The following is a 20,754-nucleotide window of genomic DNA, read 5'->3' as shown; positions in this document are numbered from 1 at the left end:
GGTTATTTGCTCTAGGCAACAGCTGCAGAACCTTAGACCACAACAATACACTTTTAGAAGTCACACACTTTTTATTCCATACTAACATTAACAACAGCATTTCCTTGTGGTTAATCATGATTTATAGGCGCATCAGAAATCGCTGCTTCATGTGGACCTCTAAGCAACCTCTTAGTTTTCAACAAATAGCTTGCAGAGTTGTGAGATGTCTACGTAGGTATCCTGGTTGAAAGAACGCCTGTTACCATTATTTTGCACCAATCCCTGCTTGCATGCTGTATAGCGGCGTCTTACTGTATCCTTATATCTTGGGAGCCTAGCCTTGATCATTCTAGGTAATAAGCCTAGGGGCTGTCTTTAAGGAGGCGTTCAGAAAGCACAGTGGTTCTGGAGAGCATCACCATTCTCTCCAAGCCTCCAAGGCCCCTGAAACCAACCTTGCTTCACCTTAATCTGCCCTGGGACTCCTTCTGAATTTCCTTCCACAGTTCTGCCAGGGTATTTGAAGAGTTGGCTATACCTCTTACGACGTCCCCCACCGCATCCTATCAATGCTTTGACGCATTGAAGCAAATCGAGATGGCAAGAGCATCTATCTTTTCTGCAGTGTGATTGTTTCAGTCCATTTTGAGGAGTTTCAAGTTTGAATCATTAGTGCCATTGTTCCCTGTACCTTCCATTGCACCCATGGCCTTACCCTGAACTCTAGCAGAACGTTTCTCAATCAGACCCTGGCAAACATTCTCTGAATTGATTCCAGTTCGTCTTCCCCTCTTTGCCATTTCCATAGATTCGAAACTGCATGCCACCCAGGATGGCCACTGTCCACGTCTGTGATAGCTGTCGGACCTTAACACAATAACGGTATGAGCATAAATGCTCCTAGCACTTCGTCTATGACTCACCCACGAGCTCGGACCCCCCAGCACTTGCCCCCTCTTCCCTCTTCCTTTTCGGCACTTGGACGTTTTGAATACTCACAAGGCATAGTAGGTCCTTCCCTCTCCCTTTTCCCACCTCTGCTGTTAAATATTGTGTTGTATTGTATTTCTCACCTCCTCTCCCTCCCTGCACTGTGGGTGCTTTGAAACAGTATTTTCTTATTGTATAAGTGCCTAACATGCAAACAATAAATAAGTAAATAAATAAATAAATGAGTTAAATAAGCGGGAGTGCTGAGTGCCAAAGTGCCAGTTTCAATCAATGTTTCAAGGTTGATTGCACCCAGGTAGCAACGTGCCTCAATAATCAGGACAACTAACACTGTCAGAAGCAGGTCTTTGACTCCTCTCGGTTCTAGAATCCAGCATCAGTCATGTGGCAAGACACTCCCACAGGATCTCCAGACAATCAACCACAGGTTCCTAATTAATGGATGGTATTATAACACACGGAAGAAGAAGTAGGATCTGCCTCGGTTCCCAAGTACTGCCCACGCACAACACCAGGCGACCAGGCCACAGGTCCTCCACTGCAGGAATGGACACAGGGTTGCAGCCTGGTGCTACTCCAGTGGGCAGCACAGAAGTACATTTCCAATTTCCAACACATGGATGGACCCTGGTTTTGCTGTTCTTGAGCACTGTGTCATGTGGTGTCCAGCCATGTGATAGCTTTAGCACCCCTTCCAGCAGTGGTACACATTCTTAGTTGGATGCCAATGTGTTGAACAGCAGGGGAAAGCTACATATGCCATTTGGCTGCGTATTTAATTCAAAGTGCAATATTATTTGCCTGCAGGTGATGCAACTCTGCCATGCTGATTGAAAGCTTTTAATTACCCCACATCCAGGAACTACAAGAAGGCTTGAGGTGTTCCAATTGCATTGTGACTGCAAGGTCCACAGCTGATCAGAGTCAGTGCAGTCTAATACTGCAATGCGCGATAAATGGCCAGCCACACCATCGGTGTGCCCTTTATTCACGAAATATAGATGGTCCTCATATGCTTCAGGGATTATCAATGAAGGTGTTACATTAGAATGATCCCATGTGCATCTGTGGGGACTCTTATATGGTGCCGGTATTTGTTCTAGATATATCTACTGGATCAGTTAGGGACGGAAAGCCCCACACATGCACAGCTTATAAAAGGCTATTTCATACATATAGATTGCCAGACCCCTGGAGCTCAGCCTATACGTCAGAAATAGATTTTCCTTTTCTTGTCATTCCCCTATCACCAATAATCCTGGGTGGTTTTAGTGGGTGTGCTATGTGAGCATCTGGTGATCCATTCACCTTTTTCATTTCTCAGTTAGTGGGATAGGAGTTGGACCCTAGACAGGAGTATTTTGAACCAGGCAGATGTTCTTCAGCTATTAGTTCAGAACTTAAAGAATGTATAGATATGAATGAGGGGTTGTCATATTATGGTATCTCAAGGGACTACCTGAAGGCCTTTTTATGTGCCACAATCGCTCATTGAAGACTGAAAGGTTACGTCTTGCATTTGTTGGTAAAGAGAGATTTTGCAAGTGGGACATTGCTCTGGTGAGGTGCATGATTGCGCCTCTTATACAAGACAGGAAGGGATTTGAACATATTTACTCATGGCTCTATAATCAGGTGGATGATCTCCAGCAGGACTGTCTGGATGCCTTTCTCTCAGGGGTCAATGTGCACACCCTTTCCAGTTGCGAGCCCGAGCGGCTAAACGTCCCTCAGGTGTGCGCGCTCTGTTCTAAAAAGAAACATAATATGTGTTCCCTAATGGACAGATACCAATTATGTAGAATATGTCAAATAACTGAAATAATATATGGATATATATATATATATATATATATATATATATATATATATATATATATATATATATATATATATATATTCCAAACTCATTTAATAAACGTGATTATTTAACATCTTAACATTTTATCAAAGAAGAAAGATACAAACATCCTGGTGACAGGCTCCGGTCCATTTAAAGCAACAATTGTTAGATTTGAAAGCACAATAAACACGTTCAAACCTCAGGAACTGATATTTAACTATGAGGAGGTCTGCTGAACCCCTGAATCCTTCTGTGAGGTAAGGCAACTGGTGAGTATGATCTTCCTCTTGAATTGTATACACAATGCTGGTCCAATTTGACTTCTGCAGTTGACCTGGGTGTTGGTTGACATTTGCAAGTCTGGGTCTCCCTGACCATCTTAGTGGAAAATCAATATACTTGTGTTTTTAAAACTCTCACAATTCCTCCTCTTATTATTCAATGTCCCTGATCCATGGGGACAATTACATCATTTTTAAATTATAGAGGTTCATTTAGTCGCTGTGACTAGGTCTGCTGTGAACATTGAGTAGATTGGGTTTAGGCTGGGATGCCCTACAGTGGAGCATACTAACCCTGGCTGAGTGATCATTGAAGCTGTAGCACAGGTGGTCCTCCTCCTTTCCGGAAACTTTGTCGATGCACAGAGAGCATTTGACTGGGTAAGCTAGAGGTTTCTGTGGTGAACAATGACCGCTATGTCATTCCCGGTTGATTTGGTCAGTATGATTCAACGTTCATATGCTTGTCTGGATGTCTCTGTTGTAATTGCGAGTCAACAATCTAAATGGCTTCTGCTAACACAAGGAACGAGGCAGGGCTGCCCTTTGTCTCCAAAGTTGTTTGTGCTTCATGTTGAGCCATTTGCACAACTTATCAGGTGGGACAGCAGGGACAGCAGGGTGGTGCCATATGGTATTTCTGGGTCCAGAGAGGCTGATCTCATAATGTATTTAATGCTGTTTATTTGTGTATGCCCGCTGATTCCATCCCTGGGCTCTTGGGGTTGGCCAGACATTTTGGGGTATTCCCAAGTTGTAGCTTGAACAGGAGGAAGAAACAGATATGGTTCTAGATTGCCCAGATTATAAGGAGTCCATTTTAAAACACATTCCATATTTGGCATTGAACGTTCCGATACTCTGACTATGATTGCAAGTTTACATTTCTTGCGTGCCTATGAAGATACAGGCATGGTGTATGATGCTGGGTGGTCTCTTCCCATTTTAGTTTTAGGAAGATTCAATTTGGGTAGAATTCGTCTTCTTCCTTGGTTCTCATATATGTTTTGAGCTATCAAAATTCATATATTGAGGAAATCCCTGAAGAAGCTGTCTTTACTGATATCCAATTTGGTATTGGATTGGGGAGAAGCCTTGACAAAGGGTTGTGAAGCTCACAAAGTGTTGGGAGAAAGAATGGTTTTCCCACTTGAAGTTCCAGGTCTATAATTGGGCTTTGCATATAAATATGCTGTGCAGGCTGATAACTATATGAATGAGGCCACACATTTCATCTGGTTAGTGCGCTATACGTTCTTTTAAATAAATTGGTCTAAAACATGACAGAGGGCCTCATTCCGAGGTTGGCAGTAAGGGGTTAACGGCGCCGGTAAGGGTGCCGGAGCTGTTAGCCCCTTACCGCCGCATTACGAGGTCCTTTAGCAGGTCGCACTAAGGGCGGCTGGTTTTACCAGGGCAGCTAACAACGGGCCCGTTATTATTGGTAAATTGAATGAGGAATTACCGGGCCCTCCAAGGTTGGAATGGCCTGGTAATTCTTCATTCAAGGAACCCGGACCCGGATCCAAGTTTGGAGGCAGCCATGGTGCATATAGCGGCATGGCTACCTCCAAACTCGTAATGAGGCCCAGAGTTTCTCCGAGATTTGCCAGTATGTCAGTGAGGCAATGGACATGTTCTTATTTCATGTCTATATCTTCCTGTGTCATAATAAGGGCCTATCCAATATTTTTACAGATGACGTTGCATGTAGGTGTGCTAGCAAGCCAGGTCGTTTTAGGATTGGGAAACGTTAATTTTGGCTGTTTGCACTGGTAAGGGAGGATTATCATCTTCCCAGATCAGCCTGCATTCTACTGTCCCAGATGTGGCTAAGGCTTGGTGTATTTGCTTTGCATTATTTTAATATACCTCTCTGGCATGTTATTGGACTTTTGTGCTCGATGAATTGAATATAATTATGCAAATTACATTACAATTAATCTTTGTGAGCTTGGGTTTGGTCCAGCATCCTTGTTTGGATACATTTCATGGTGAGGGTTCTAATTAGATTTTTTTTGTAAAGCTGTAATAATTGCTCACATTCAATTTTCTCTTTGTTGGTAGAACCTGTTCCCCAAGGAGGCAACTGCTGGCATTGGGCAGTCTTTGAGTCTTAATATTCAGAACAGAGTATTTTGAGAGTCAAGGGTGGATGGGAATGTTTTTCAAGTTATGGGGGATGCTGTCTCGGTATTAAGATCAATAATTTTTTTTTTGTTTCATTCAGTGAGCTGCTTTTTATATGCTGAGGATCACATTTATGTAAGATTAACTTAAAATGTGCATGATTAGTGTATTTTTACATTTGTATGATGTTGATTGTGTATGGTTTTGTATGTTTTGTATTAAACAATTAGAAATATAAATTTGCTAGCATGTGCTGGTAACTCTGCACATCTCAGTGCTTCCTTTCTGGGTGCAGCGCACTCCTCTGGGTGCTCCTTGCGGTTGAATCTATGCTATATGAAATACCCAATAAAAATATAAAATGGGTAAAACTTTACTCAATTGTCTTACCTTTAGCGAGGACTGGCCAAATGACCTTCATGATGATGATATTACATTGTATGACAAATTCACCCTTTGAACAACATTATCATGTTCACTCCTTCCCTCTAGACTCAGCCAGGCAGTGTCCCCAGCCATCCAGCAGCTTAAAGCATATATGGGTTTACATGCACACTTCTGGTGCAAAACCCCGTAGTCCTTCACATTTTACCACCAGCACGGTTTTCCTCCTTTCTCTCTCCAATGAGCTGGACTCTGCCAAGTCCATCTATCACACTAACTTTACCTCATCCCTTCCCTCCAACCCGGTAAACCTGCCATAGCTCTGCAGTCTATGACGCTCCTAAACCCATTCCCTCATGTCCTCCATAAGATACAAAATGTGCCTGCTAATTCTCCACCAACATTGCCAAGATCTGTGACACTCTACCCAATATCCTCTGCCTCCCTCCTCCACCATTCTGAATCACACCACCTTACATTTGAACAATTTCCACTCATTCAACCTTCTCTCCGACCACCCTAGCTGAACTGGCACCCATGCTCCAGTTAGGCCGCCCCATGTGTCCTTGCTCATCCCTTCACATCCTGGCACCCATTCCCTGGTCCTACCTCTTCAACCTCTCACTTTTCTCTGGGATTTTCCCACCCTCCCTGAAGGTGGCAACCATAATACTTCTTGAAGAACCGAGCGCTGGCCCCAACTACCTGTACTCCTCACCCAAGTCTTAGAGTGTGCAGTCTTAAACTGTACTACTACTGATCTGGAGGATAATTAGCTCAATGATATCCTCAAAACTATGCTCTGCAGTAGCCACACCACAGCAATGGCTCCCACCATATTAGCTTTCCAGCTACTGCTAACTGCTCTTCTGCTGCTTTTGAAGCAGTACACCATCCCTCACATCCCTCCTTGCCTGGATCATCTCCTAACCAGGTGATTGGTCCCACACTACCTCCTTAACACTGAAAGCACTTACCGCATCCTCTCCCTGTAAGGTCCCGTCTATGAGGCTGTCCTTGGAAGAGCTTCTCCACTCTCTGCACCTGACTGTACTCATCTGTTCATTTGGAATCTCCAGTTTTCTTTTTTCTGATGATACAAAAATCTTCTCATCTTTTCACCTCTTTGATTCAGTGCTATCCTCTGGCATCTCCAACTTTCCTTCCACCATACATGACCGGATGGTGCTGTGTTTCTTGGTGCTCAATTATTTTAAAACTGAAGTGATCTATCACACTTCTGCTGACAGGTCACCCCTTCTCCCTTCTTCTATCTCCTTTTGGAATCCTCACCCCATCTCTTACAGTTCACAATGTGAGGGTTTCCCTTTGATGGAAATCTCAAACCCCAACAATTTAGAACTTCCACTGCTATGGTGGCATGCCACCATAGCAGTCGCAAAATAATTCCCTGCCTCAACCTTCTCTCTATTGAAACTGTGGTCTCAACTCTAGAAGGTTGGATTGCTCTCCAGCCTCCTCAGGAGATTCCCCCTATACTCCTTTGACACTTGTCAAAGTAACACTGCACTTTTCCTCCAGCACCCTCAATCTTCCACATTCCTCGGTCATGTATGTGCGCTGCCACTCTGTGAGGTAGCTTTCGATGGACAATTGCTCCCTCTTCAAATGACTCCTTGTGGTGTTTATATTCATCCTCGGATTTGCTCACAGCTGTCCTGGCTGACTCCATCTCCCACTACTCATCTCCACTCTCTTTAACCTATTAATTCACCAACTTTACTGCCCTGCACCCACACTGTGCCGCCTCCTACATTTGCTCCTTCAACCACCAGGCTCCCCATCCGTGGAATTTCCTACTCAGAAATCAAGAACATCCTCACAATGGCATCATTCTCACAATGGCATGGCAAGGAAGCAACATCAGGAATCACTTTGTAACATGGGAACGATCCCTGTGACACCCGGGGCATCAGACTTTCCCTGTGATCTAAAGCCAAGGCTTCCCACTTAAACATAGGCATGTATATTTTACATTTGATATGACATTCATCATTATGCCCCTTTATGTTATCCACACGTATTAGTGCCACCCCTTAACCAAGCTGCACCAGTTGCATGTACCAAACATTGCCACATGCCATCTCTTCTAAGCCACCCCGATGCAGGCTCTTCCCACTCCCACCAATATGGCCGTATCAACAGTGCTTCTTGTCAAAGTACCAGTACATTCACTCCAATGAATAAAAGCAAGCCCGTTCATCATGTTCTGGTGGTTTGGGTGAGAAACCTTAATGATGGGTTTTCCACAAAAAGCCTATGCACCATGATGAGGCGATCTGTCGCAATGGGCTCACATTACGAGAAGATGAAGCTCGGGTTCCATTCACTTTTAATGTGAATTGTCAGCTCGATCAAAACGCTCAGATCAATGTCGGTAAACCAGGGCAAGGAATCACAAAATAAAATGAAATAACAATTGCTGAAGGTGCTTCAAACATGGAGTATGGCCTCCAAAGATACGATCGGGCAAAAGGGAGTACATGAGTGCAGAGCAAAATTAGATCCATGCATTATTTAAAACCACTTTGTCCTTGGTGTATACATTCTTACCTTTGCACCTAATCAACATCAAAACAGTATGCACACATTAAGTTTCCCGAGTGTTGAAAAAAGATATGAAAAGGTAGATAAAAAATAGATCAATGGATGGGGGTGGATTGAAAAGATAGATAAAGAGAATGCTAGATAGACAGACAGACAACAAATACATGAATAGCTCGAGAGATGAATCGAGGTACATATATAGATGTATACATTGATTTAAAAAGTGTCTGGCAGAAAGATTAGGAGTGTTATGTTGACAGAGAGAGACAATAGATACATGTATAGATACAGAGATTAATAGCTGTATAGCTAGATGGGCAGATTGGCAAGATACTGATAGAAAGAGATCGAAATAGATAAACAGAGATGAATAGATTTGTAAATGGAGGGATAGATAAACCAATAGAAAGACGGCGAGGCTCTAGATAGATAGACATATATTTAGAGAAATATGCAATATATCGATGTATAGAAAGCCAGACAGATATACAGTGAGGCGATAGATAGATTGTACGTGTAGAAAGATAGATAGATAGATAGATAGATAGATAGTCAATAGATAGGTAGACATTAGATAGACAGATAGATAGATTGATAGAGAGAGAGAGAGATAGATAGGTAGATAGATAGATAGATAGATAGATAGACGGATAGATTGATAGATAAGGAGATTGATAGAAAGAGAGACTGAGTTCAAAAGATGGATACATAGCTAGCTTGACAGTGGGGTGATACATAGATGATAAGATGTATAAATAGAAAAACAATAGGTAGATAGATAAGTAGATGATAGTAGATAGATAGATTCATAGATATATAGACAGAAGTAAATAGCTGGGTCTGTGGCTCAGTGGAATAATGACTCAACTATAGGGGCCTGTGTTTGACCTCCTGGTCACAAGTTCGAATCCGGCAGGTCCACTCAATCCTTCTGAGGTCGATAAAATGCATTCCATTAAGGTGGGTAACAGTAAACATCTTTTATGAGTGCCAAGATGCCCCTTCAGGGGTGAATGTGGGTTTTACAAATACGCCTGTAATGGCATAGATAAAGTGGAGATGGATGGATGGATTGATAGAGAAAGAGACTGATAGAAAGAGAATGAGAGTTTAAAAGATGGATACATAGCTAGCTAGACAATGAGGAGACAGATAGATAATTAGATGTATAAATAGAAAAACAATAGTTAGACAGATAGGTAGATGATACATAGTCGATAGAATAAAAGATATTTTATTCTATTTATGTATTGAGCATTTGCTAGGCGCCTATACAGCAGCATTGTGTTTCAAGGCGCCACAAGGCTATATGAGGAGGGAACAAGGGGAATCAATAACAATGGCAAAACAGCACATATACATTTGCGGTCCTAGAAGGCCTTGTGGCATTCAGACATGCAAGTGTAGCGAAGAGAAGTGCAAGAGATAGGGATGGGTGGGGTGGAATGGACACGTGCTGGTGGGTTCCCGGGAGGAAAGTGCCAAAGGGAGCCAAGGAGGAGGCCTCACGCTAAGTGCTAGGGCAGACGAATCCCAAGGGTTGGGTGTACAGCCGTCAAGCAAGGGCACACAAGAGGCAGTGCAGTGGCAGGGCGGTGCTGGTGTCGACTGGGTAGAGGGCCTGGTAATCTGTGAGATGCATGAGGACCAGGTCACCAGCCTCAGCAGCAGTGGGGTAGTTAGCAAAGAAGGGAAAGAAGTAGAGAAGAGCAGAGGCAGTGCTGAAGGGGGGTGGGGGCTGGTGTCGACTGGGTAGAAGACCTGGTAACCCGTGAGATTCCTGAGGGAAAAGGCCGCCAATTTCAGTGGCAGTGGGAGGGTTAGCAGGGAAGGGAACGAAGTAGAGAAAATCAGGCATAAGATATATAGATAGATAAAGATGGGTAGATAGCTAGGTAGAAAGAGTGGAGATAGATGGATAGATAGATATATAGATAGATAGATACTGTGCATACAAAAACCTACACAGGTTCACTGAAAAATGATGGTCACTTTTTTATTCAGATCACCTTGATGATGTATGCTGCACTCTCATTATCAAAATGAATAAATACAGTACATGAGATTTCTTAAAAATGGAGGCCGTACCACAAAACATATGGCTCTGATTTCTGGAAAATATTAGGAGTGACTTACCTATGTGCAAATAATGATGGAATAGCCAATGGGAAAAGTGTCACCGTCATGCCCATGTCACTGACGGAGAGGTTGACTATGAAGTACTCAGCAGGTTTCAGCATAGCTCTTTTACGGTATGCGATGAACAGAAGCACAGAGTTTCCGCACAGAGAAAGGAAGCCTGTGGTGGGGAAAACATATTCTTAGTATCTACATTAAAAACAATGTATTCTCACTCCGATTAGAAAAATGGAATGGTGTGAAATGATCAACAAATTCACTTCAGAAGACGGATATAATTTCATATTATGAAATGAGTAACAAATAGTATTTATTATTATTATGGTATCAAGCGCATACATAACATTGGGTGAGAAGGAAGGCAGGCAGGCAATTTGGTAGCAAGAGATTTACAGACAACTAGCAGAGAAAACAGGGCTATGCTGTCTCAGATTAGGTGAAGAGTGTGTGTGGACTTACTGTCCAATAGAACCTGGACTGTTCCTCCAACTGCTGAATGGGGTTACCACAATAAATGATCTCAGGCCCAAATAACCAGACAGACTTAAAGAATATGACAAAATACCACTTGAATATCAATTCAAGAAAGTAGGGAAACCTGGTGAACAAACAGATTGCAGCTCACACACTCTCAATGGATTTCAGTTACACAAAAGGTTTTATACCTCAATATACGTCAGCTATGACACCATCCTACGTGGCTAACAGGAAATACCTACTGGGTGGAGGTATTGGTTAAGGGAAAGGTTTACAAATAGCTTGTATAGGTATTAGTATCATCATTGGATGCCTCCTATCTGGTAGGCACGCCTTGAACTACCTCTAACTATGTAAAGTACAGATAATAACGTAATACCAGTAGCGGATAGGCTTCTGCAACAATGTATGGTCCACCATTACATATGCCCTCATGATTGGTTGGCACTCTCTTACCAACCTTGGACATTTGGCTCATTAGCAGCACATATGTAACTAAACCCAGGTGCAAGTGAGCAACGTCAGACAACTGCCTTTCTTAGATAATTAGTCTATCATCTCTTATCAGTTAGGCCCTAAGCCAAGGCTTCTTCTTTGTAGTTGACTTTGCTGACTGTTCTCTTCTGTGGAACTTTAAAGGGAGTGAAGGTACATTGCTGCCTTCATCTGGAGCCTTATGAATAGGCCTTGTTTTTCAGTCCTGAATCACATGTGAGGAGACCATGATTTTGTCAATTTTGTCCTTCTATTTAATATTATTTGATTCAATTATATTAGGAGCTATTACTCTGGTTGGCCTCTGGAAACTTGGTTGCTCCATTCCATGGGCTTTCTGCATCTTTAATTAAACAATACTTGGCACTCGCAACTGTTCACACCTTTACTTAATCTAAGGGAAATATTTCCTGCATATATAGCTTATCCTCTTTGACTCCTTTCCAGCCTTGCAGTTGCCTCTTGCTGTGGAATCCTTGATTCTGAGCCAAGCAAATACCCTTTGTTCTTGCACTAATCTGCACCCTGGTGCCTGTCAGCTCTGCAGCCTTGGTTTCCCTTCTCGAGGCTTCTCGCTTTTACATGATGCTGACGTCCATTTTCTCAAAATGGCTGCTTTACCCACGTTCTATTTCCTACTTTAGAAAGCTTCTGCGTTGTCTTATCTACCTTACATTTCTGCATATATACATCTATTACATCTCTTGTAACTTATTGTTTTACTTCATATGGTTTTTCTTCATATTCGTATGTTTACTTTGTCACTTCAATCACATGCTCCTTCTTTAGATATTCATATGTTGGTTTCAGTGCATCCAAGCATCTTCTCTTCTTCATGACGTCACTTCACATCTGTCAGACTTTACTTTTAGTTCTTCTATGTCCAGTGGTGTCTGCAGACACATGTCTACCGCATCAGTTCAGGGATACTTTCGATGTGGTATTGGGATGATACGAGGTGTCATGCAGTGTTTTCTTACTGTTCTTACATTACAACCAAGGTGAGGGAGTGAGCTCTTTAAATGACATAAACATCTGCCTCTCTAGATTAGCTGTTAGGGAGGAGCCATTCTTTGAAGAGGATGGCCTTGAGCTCCTTCCTGAAATGTGAAAGTGAAGAGGTGAGTCTAGTGTTGACAGGGAGAAGGTTCCTGTATTTTGGGGGCATAGACAAAGAAGGCCTGTCTGCTGGTTCTTTTCGTCCTGCACCAGCAGAGTCCAATAATTCACATATCCTTACTTTTGGTGGGTCGTATGCCTCAAAAGATGCTGAGCTTGTCAGCAAGGTATCTTGGGAACTTGAGGGTGACGGTTTTGTTGATGATGCAATAGGATCTGAAGGTGGTACATGCTTGCAGCAGTAGCCAGTGCAGTTCTATGTGGGTTGGGGTGATGTGGTCAAATTAGCAGAGTGCTTTGATGAGTCATTCACCAGCATGTGGAACACATCCCAGTGGTACCAGGGTGCTCACCGGACAACCTTCTAGAAGGGCTTTGCAACCTACCAGGTGGGAGAGGACCAAGGCTTGAACAGCAGATCTGAAGTTGTTTGCTGACATCAAAGGCTGATTTTCTGGAGGAGGGAAAATTGGTATGAAGCCATTTTGGCTTCTATGCTATGTGCCTCTTGATGGAGAGGTGTCTGTCAATGTAGAACCCAAGGGACATGGCGCAGTTTGTCAGCAGGGGTGTAAATCCCTTGAGGTCCATAGCAGAGGGCCAGGTAAGGATGTTCAATGTAGTTGATCAGCAGTAGCAATTCTTGGATGGGTTGAGCTTCAGGTAAGCACTGGACATCCAGGACTGGATCAATATGAGGCCAGCCTTGAGCCTGTGGATGCCTTCGATGAGGATATCTTAAAGTAGAGCTGCCTGTCATCTGCATATTGGTGGATGTGGATGTTGTGTGGCACCAAGAGGATTCTGAGCAGTTCCATGTAAAACTTGAAGATCAGGGGAAGAGGGTGGATCTTCTCAGGACTCCACAGGTGATGGATAGTTAGTGATCAGTAGTAATCCATTTGGATGAATTTGTGGTGGTTAGCAAGGTAGGATTTGAACCAGATGCGACAGTCTCGTAAATCCACGTGCGGATGTGTGGAATATCAGTGAGGATCTGGTGGTCTACTGTGTCAAAGGCTGGTGAGAGGTTGAGGAGAATCAGGATGCAAGGGTGAACATTGTCAAAGATTTAAGGGCATCATCATTTACTTTGATAGTAGTGAAGTGAGGCTAAGTGCAGTCTCTGGCAGTCCCTTGTGTGTTTTTAATCAAGGATTGGTGCTATTACAAGTATTGTGCCTGGATGGAGAGACCTTGTCATTTGGATACGATTACGATCCTGTTTGCAGCGGGCTCTGGATCATCAAAAAGTGAACCTGTTTCTTTAAGGGACAGAGCGTTGAGCGGGTGCTCTGCCTCCCTACTGCCTCTCTACTGCTCTTAATCCAGCCGCCCTCGCGAAGCGACGCGAAGTGCGGCTAAATTCAGTCTTTGGCAGTCCCTCGTAGGTTTTTAAACAAGGACTGGTGCTATTACAAGTATTGTGCCTGGCTGGAGAGATCTTGTCATTTGGATACGATTACGATCCTGTTTGCAGCGGGCTCCAGATCATCAAAAAGCGAACCTGTTTCTTTAAGGGACAGAGCGTTGAGCGGGCGCTCTGCCTCCCTACTGCCTCTCTACTGCTCTTAATCCAGCCGCCCTCGTGAAGCGACGCGAAGTGCGGCTAAGTGCAGTCTCTGGCAGTCTATGGCATCGAGGCACGGTAGCCGAAAAGATAACTTCTTTTTCTGTCACAAGAATCTTTGGATTCGTCTCTATTGAACTGTGTTATACAATTCATTCCCGGAACCTTGAATCAGGTTGTGGGGGCGAAAATTTAGCGTGTGCCCACATTCTACTGGTTAGACTGTGAGGAAAACAGTGTGGAAACAGCTGAACCTAAGTAGAGCTCTCATGGAGGGTGAATACAATGGAGTTCCTCTGTGAGCCAGCTTGTGAGCTCTACCCTAATGTGGACATTATACAAACTACTCGGTCACACGAAAACATCCTGCAAAATGCAGAGGAAGCCCCCGGGGAAGTTTTACCGCCGGAGGGGGACGGGTTGAGCCCCGGGATGTTGGGAGCGTCATCAAATCAGCCCCAACACAAGTACGTTCATTCTGGGAGGGGTGGACAGGGGGGATTTGGAGGCTGGCTTAGAAAGGGAAGAAAAGGGGTCCTCCCTTTCGGACAGAAATTCTGAGCCTAGCCCTATCCCAAACTGAAGAGGTTGCCCATCAGAAACATCAAAGGAGCCAGAAATGAAGCAAGGGGAGGAGCCTGCTCCAATGAGGGAAGACAGTCTACCCCAAGTTGATCTCTTCATTTTTGGCTCGGGGAACTGTAATAAAGACAGGGTCCCGTACAACTACAGAGTAAGTCAGGGTTGGAAGCCCTTTGGGATTACACCTGTAGTTGGCCTGAACCTGTTAAATATGTATCAGGATGATCAAAGTAAATCGGGAAATTAAGTACACAAGGATATAGGGTTACTTTCCTCCAACAAATCCTCTGATCCATCATCCTCTAAGCATGTACCAAAAAGGGGAATGTCAAAAAAGGTTGGTCATCAAACTGTGGGGATGTGCCCATCCCCAAGTCAGTCACCCATACATTTGCGGGGCCCTCCCCTAAGGATCCGCAAGGGGCACCCTTACAGCAGGCACCCTTTCCAAGTAAACGCTATCGAAGGACTCAATCACCCTCCGATGAGGACCTTTTGATGGATCTGGCGGCCACGCAGGTGGAAGAACAGTCAAAGAAAGAGTCCCAAATTGATCCAAAACTGATATCTGTGTTTGCAATTACCATGGCCATCTTTATGAAATTGAGTCTCAGAATGACCAATTGCGGGATCATATGACCACTATTGCTATGTTGTACTCCAAATTGATCTACGTGGAAGGCTTCATCACTGCCCTACAAACCAACTTAGATAAAAACATGGACCAGATAACACACATTTTGAAGAGCATTCTGGATCCGATTATTAAGGAAAAACAAAAAAGGAGATCAGAAAGGCTAAGTTGCCACTTTCAAACACAAGGTGCTGGGGGCCCATTGGTTGGCACTGAGAGTCTGGAAACACCTTCTATCCCTAAGCTCGTTCATATTGCTACTGGCTCAGATGACAATGTTAAAAACTTAATTTTAAAGGACAAAGCAACTTTGACTGAGCATCCTATTCAGGAAGAAAAGTGTACGTAGACGGTGGGGATTTTTTCAACAAAAGATGCTAGCTCTCAGGTTGTGGACTCAGACAAACCATTGCCTTCAGTGCCAGTCAAGTCGGCTGGGGTTGGGCCCCCTAATAAAATAGTCAAACTGTACGACATGTTTAAGAAGCCACAACGTAGGCATGTTAAGTCGCCTTGTGAGAAATTAGTGGTGAATAAAAGTGGCACTTGGACATATGCTAACACCTGTAGTTCAACGAAAAACCACAAAATCAGCACAAATATGTCACTTCTGAAAGACTCTTCTCTAATTATGAAAGGAACTAGAGCTGCTCTACCAAGAAATCTATCATGTCCAGATAAACAGTTGGTTTTTGAGAGAAGACCAATGAAACAAAGTGTTATTTCAAAGCAACTTAGATCGGAGTGAAGAGGACTCGATAGTCGACATGTCCAGTGAAAGTGCAAAGAACTCGTTGATGAACTTATCTGTCTACTCAGAGGAAAACGACTCCAGTGACGGTGAAGAAGGGAATGTACCCTCCGAATTGGAGGGAAGTTTCCAAGAGGCAGTTCCTGTAACCAAGGTGAAACCTACAAGTGATGACCCTAGGCCTACTGAGCCTGGGGTTAAACAAGTTGGGAAGAAGGAATTGGACGTGGACGACTTGGCTTCACCCTGTAAGGCAAAGACAAAGAGCTTTACTTGGAAATCAAAAGTTCACTCGATTATTGAAAGGCCTGCATTAAACTTAGAGTCTGAAAAATCTGCACTCTCTCCCACTGGACTGCAGGAGTTTTTGACCTTGGAGAGTAAGAGAAGACTGCTGGTGTCCAATAAATCTGAAATTGAAAGGCCAGAATCAACCTATCTTAGTCTTCAGAAAGGGACACTAGAAGAATGGTCTCTTGGGCTGATAAACCCTCCCTGAAATTTAAATCAGGGCGATAGGAGGTCCAACGATGAAACTCCATCTAATAAAGCCATGACCAAGGGAAAACTCAGATTGGTACTAGAAAGAACCTTGGGCTATGAAGACAACCTTATCATGAATCGGGCCAACGTTATGAGATTGTTTCACTCTGTTGAATTACTCGCTCACTTAAGATCTAGGGACATTGACTTGATTGAATTCCACAGTGAGACACGCCATGACATTGTTACATTACACATGCGGGCATGGAATACAAAGTGTCTACTCATAAAAGAGGGACCTAAATTAATTCCATACGGGTTCTCCCTGAAGGAGATGGATACGGACCAGACTGATTCAAGACTACGGTTCTTGGAAGGAGAGGTAATTGAGAGATGAAAACAAGCCTCTGAACCTGTGAGTGATCAAGGCCATAAAGGGATTTGTACCAAAAGGGATAAAGAAGCAATACAAATTGGCGTACAAGGGGCCAAGAGATCTGTCCTCTGGAAAAAAAACGGAAGAAGGAGCAGTGGGAAGCTGTGAGGACTGGAGTTGGTTGGCAGGATCCTTGGTGGTAAAATCATAATGCCAGCTAGAAAATTCGAGAAATCCCTCAAAAAAGAAGTTCATGGTAAATTGGAACACGAGGAGCCTCTCGCATTTGTTTGGGAAAACCGCATTTGACATGTCTAAGTACGATTTGATCTGTCTCCAGGAGACATGGTTACAAGAGATTCCACTCCTGGAAGGCTATGAAATTTATATAAATCCAGCTCTAAAAGGATCAAAAAAGAGACCCATGTCTGGCCTTTTAACAGGCATTAAACAATCCAGTGGCCTGACGGTGCTCTCCTCTGTTAATAAAAGCCCTTGGATCCAAATTACAACAGTGACATCACTAACAGAGGAGTTGGGGGCTCCGTGGGAGTGGAGGATGTTGATCTGTAATGTCTATTGGTGTCCGGGGGTCTAGGTCTGTTCACAACACTAAAAATGTGCTTCTAAAGGCCATCGATGATGCCAGGATATCTTGTGAAAACCTTGAGGTGCTGCTTTGCTGTGACCTTAATATGGAATGCTTTGATAAAAATGGCAGCAAAATGGAGGTACTATCACTGCACACCACAGAGAACATAAAAAGAGGACTTTACTTCGAAAAAGATCTGCTTATGAGAGAAATTCACATGGTAAATGGCAGCATTCGGGGTGATAAAACTGCAGCAAAAACTTGGAAACGTGAAAATCAAGACAGTACGCTTGATTATATTTTTGCTACTGAAGGTTTGATGGGGAAACTAATGGTATGGTATGGTAGTGGTAGCTATGGAACAGAGTGACCATAATATTCTTGAATTGGAAAGACTGGGAGAGAAATATTAAAATCCCAGATCAGCATCAACCAGATCATCACTATGAATTGACATCCGGTGGTAACCGGCTTCGAATAAATAGAAGAGATACGTCAATCTTAGTAAACTCCCTTATGTTACTAGATTCAGATGTTCGAGATAAAGGCGCCGACATTGTAAAATACCCTGATCTACTCATGGCCTTCTGTGATAAGGAAAAAGGGAAGGACCCTATTAACACACATAGGCACGTCTTTGATGGACAAATTGCAGCTACAAAAAAAGCTGTAACAAGAGCAAGTAGGCGTGTTAAAAAATGAAACACGCCGGGTAATCTAGCCCTACTCAGAAAGTCAAAGAACACCTTTAGGAATTGGATGTGACAACACAAATAACAAATAAAACAACAGGACAGTGAAAAGATGCTAAAATTGGTTACAAGTAAAAACATCTCAGGCATCTGGAAACTTATTAATGACCTGAGCACGCCTGTGGATTATTGAATTGTAAATCCGGTATCATCACGAGCATGGGAGGACCACTACCGGAAATTGTACCATGCTAGTAAGGCTGGCCTGACAAAAATCCATCTAAACTCAAGCGAAGCATGGGATCTAAAGTTCGATGAACAGGAGATTTTAGACCTGATAAGAAATTCCAACTCCTCAAGGGCGGACGGGGCGGGTGGCCTAACCAATGACATCCTCAAAAAAGACCCAGAAAAATGGCCACCGTTTATGGTAAAACTATTCGATGCCATAAAGAGGGCTAGGAAGATTCCTGTTTCTTGGACTAAATTATGCAAAATTATTATTATTATAAGTCTATAGTCGTTCCCATATTCAAGAGGGGCGATAGGTCAGATCCAAGTAACTATAGGCCTATCGCCCTTCTTGATGTCGTGGGTAAAATATTTGCAGCTATAGTTTTGAGACACTTAAATGCTTGGAGTTGGGTGTCTAACCATCAAAACCCATGGCAGTCAGGTTTTCGTAAAGGCATTGGCACAGCTCTGAATAGCTTAATTATCAATACACTAAAATGTATGGTAAAACAAAAAAATTACAAATCCATTCACATTGCGTCTATTGATTTAGAACAGGCGTTCGACTCTGTGGACCGCAGAATCTTATGGAACAAATTGAAAAAATGGGCTTGCCCAAATGACCTGAGAGAGCCCCTGGAGGCCCTACATAATGAAACCACGCTTAAGATCAGATTGGACAGGAATGGAACTCTAGGCCTCATTACGAGTCCGGCGGTAACCGAGGTGGTAAAACCGCCTGGTTACCGCCGGACTCATATTACCATTCCTCCTTCGTGACTCCTGGAAATACCAGGGCATTACGACCCTGGTGTCCCGGGAATTCTGGAGGCGGAATTCGGTTAATCCCCATTCCCATTGAGTCCCATAGGACTCAATGGGAATGGGGAAGTGGAAACACCAGGACCATCTCGTGATGGTGCTGGTGTTTCCACGTCCGCCTGCAGGCGGGCCGTGCTAAACCCGCCAGGTCAGACCTGGCGGGAACATCACCTCGCGCCTGCAGGAGTCGGGATCGGGCTGTCCGGAATTAACAGCGGCGGCGGGTTTACCGCCACTTTTTTTTCCGGACCGCCCGACCTGTAATGAGGCCCTCTGTCAAATAACATTCCATCACAAAACGGGCTGAAACAGGGTGTCGCTTGGCAGTCTTCTGTTTATTCATTTCAGACATATTCGAAGCCTTCGGAACAACAAGAAGTTTCCCTCCAAAGATCGCGGGGTCTCAAGTGAGTCGTCTGCTATTTGCAGACGACCTACTACTCCTGGATCAGACTGAAATAGGCCTGCAGCGACAGCTGCAAGCACTAGAGCTATATGTCCAGGAAAACGCCCTCAGGATTAATCCAACGAAATAAAAAATTCTAACCTTGGGAGCAAACAAACAAGCAAATAAGAGTAAGAAATTTAAGTGGTTTTTAAATGGTGAACTAGTCTCAGTAGTTTCATCAATGGTATATCTTGGGATTACATTAAATGACAGTATTAATGATGAACCAGGAGTAGCTAGATTAAGAAGCAAAGTTAAAAACTTAGCGTCAAAGGCATTGCTGATTGATCAGCACTACTGTTCATTCTCCTGTCTTCCACCTATAGAGTTCTACAAGTTAAAAGCCTCTCCAATTTTGACCTATGCTGCAGAGGTGAACTTTTTTATCAATCCAAGAGTTTGGCCCATCCTGGAGGGACTCTTTTGGAAGAGGGTCTTAAGGCTTCCGAAGTCCATACCAATCGAATGTGTAAGGAAAGAATTGGGTTTAACGTCATTATACAGTGCTATGGTATGGAACTCATTGGCCCTGTACAGTAAATGTACCAATCCGCCGGACAGAAGTGGTTTTTACATCATTAAAAAAGCATTAACAAGTAAATTGGTTCCTGCATTGACTACGTGGCAAACAACATGCAGGTGTATTTTGGAAAACATTGCACAAACAGATAAATTGCTAATGGATGATCCAACTAGGGTCAAGAAAAAGCTCCTGGACTGTGACTGGATCTCGACTCAGGAGAGGTTGAGGTCATACAAAATTACAGTCCCGGGCAGGACGAACACTACACTAGAGGTAAAATTCCACCGTACCTGGAAAAATGTCCTTCTTAAGTAGAAAGACAAAACTTTCTAAGGTTTTGTTTGAATCTTTATCCAACAAGGGAAGTCACCGAAAGAAGGATCAAGCCCTGGGTTGATTGTTCCCTTTCCTGTCGAATTTGTGGTGACGGAGTGGAGACCTTGTACCACTTGGCGATGAGGTGTGACTCATTAATAGTCCCAAGAGCCAAATGGTTTGGAACATTTCTTGAGGAATTTGAAACTAGATCACTGGAAAAGGGGTGGTCAATTTTAAGATGAGGCAGGAAATTATCTCTGACCTTGGCTCTTTTAAACTTTTTGTGGGACATTTTTGCAATTCTTGAGAACTTGGTTCTTTTTGTATCCATCTTGGTGTCCTCACCCGGTCCTCCGAAAT

General features: G+C 43.4%; 1 protein-coding gene across 1 annotated transcript in view; it reads right to left on the bottom strand.

Annotated features, from left to right (window-relative positions):
• The window catches only part of LOC138580598 (opsin-5-like), a 1,021,543-nt gene that overhangs the window by 366,266 nt on the left and 634,523 nt on the right, over positions 1-20,754 (bottom strand). Inside the window, exon 3 of the mRNA XM_069651261.1 lies at positions 10,276-10,438. Within this exon, the coding sequence (XP_069507362.1) occupies positions 10,276-10,438 (163 nt within the window). The remainder of the gene's footprint in view (positions 1-10,275; positions 10,439-20,754) is intronic.

The sequence above is a fragment of the Ambystoma mexicanum genome, chromosome 3p (assembly GCF_040938575.1).
Source record: "Ambystoma mexicanum isolate Mex_15411 chromosome 3p, UKY_AmexF1_1, whole genome shotgun sequence".
In the NCBI taxonomy this organism is placed as follows: Eukaryota; Metazoa; Chordata; class Amphibia; order Caudata; family Ambystomatidae; genus Ambystoma; species Ambystoma mexicanum.
The sequence above is the reverse complement of the archived record's forward strand: the minus strand, read 5'-3'. Positions and strand labels throughout refer to the sequence as shown.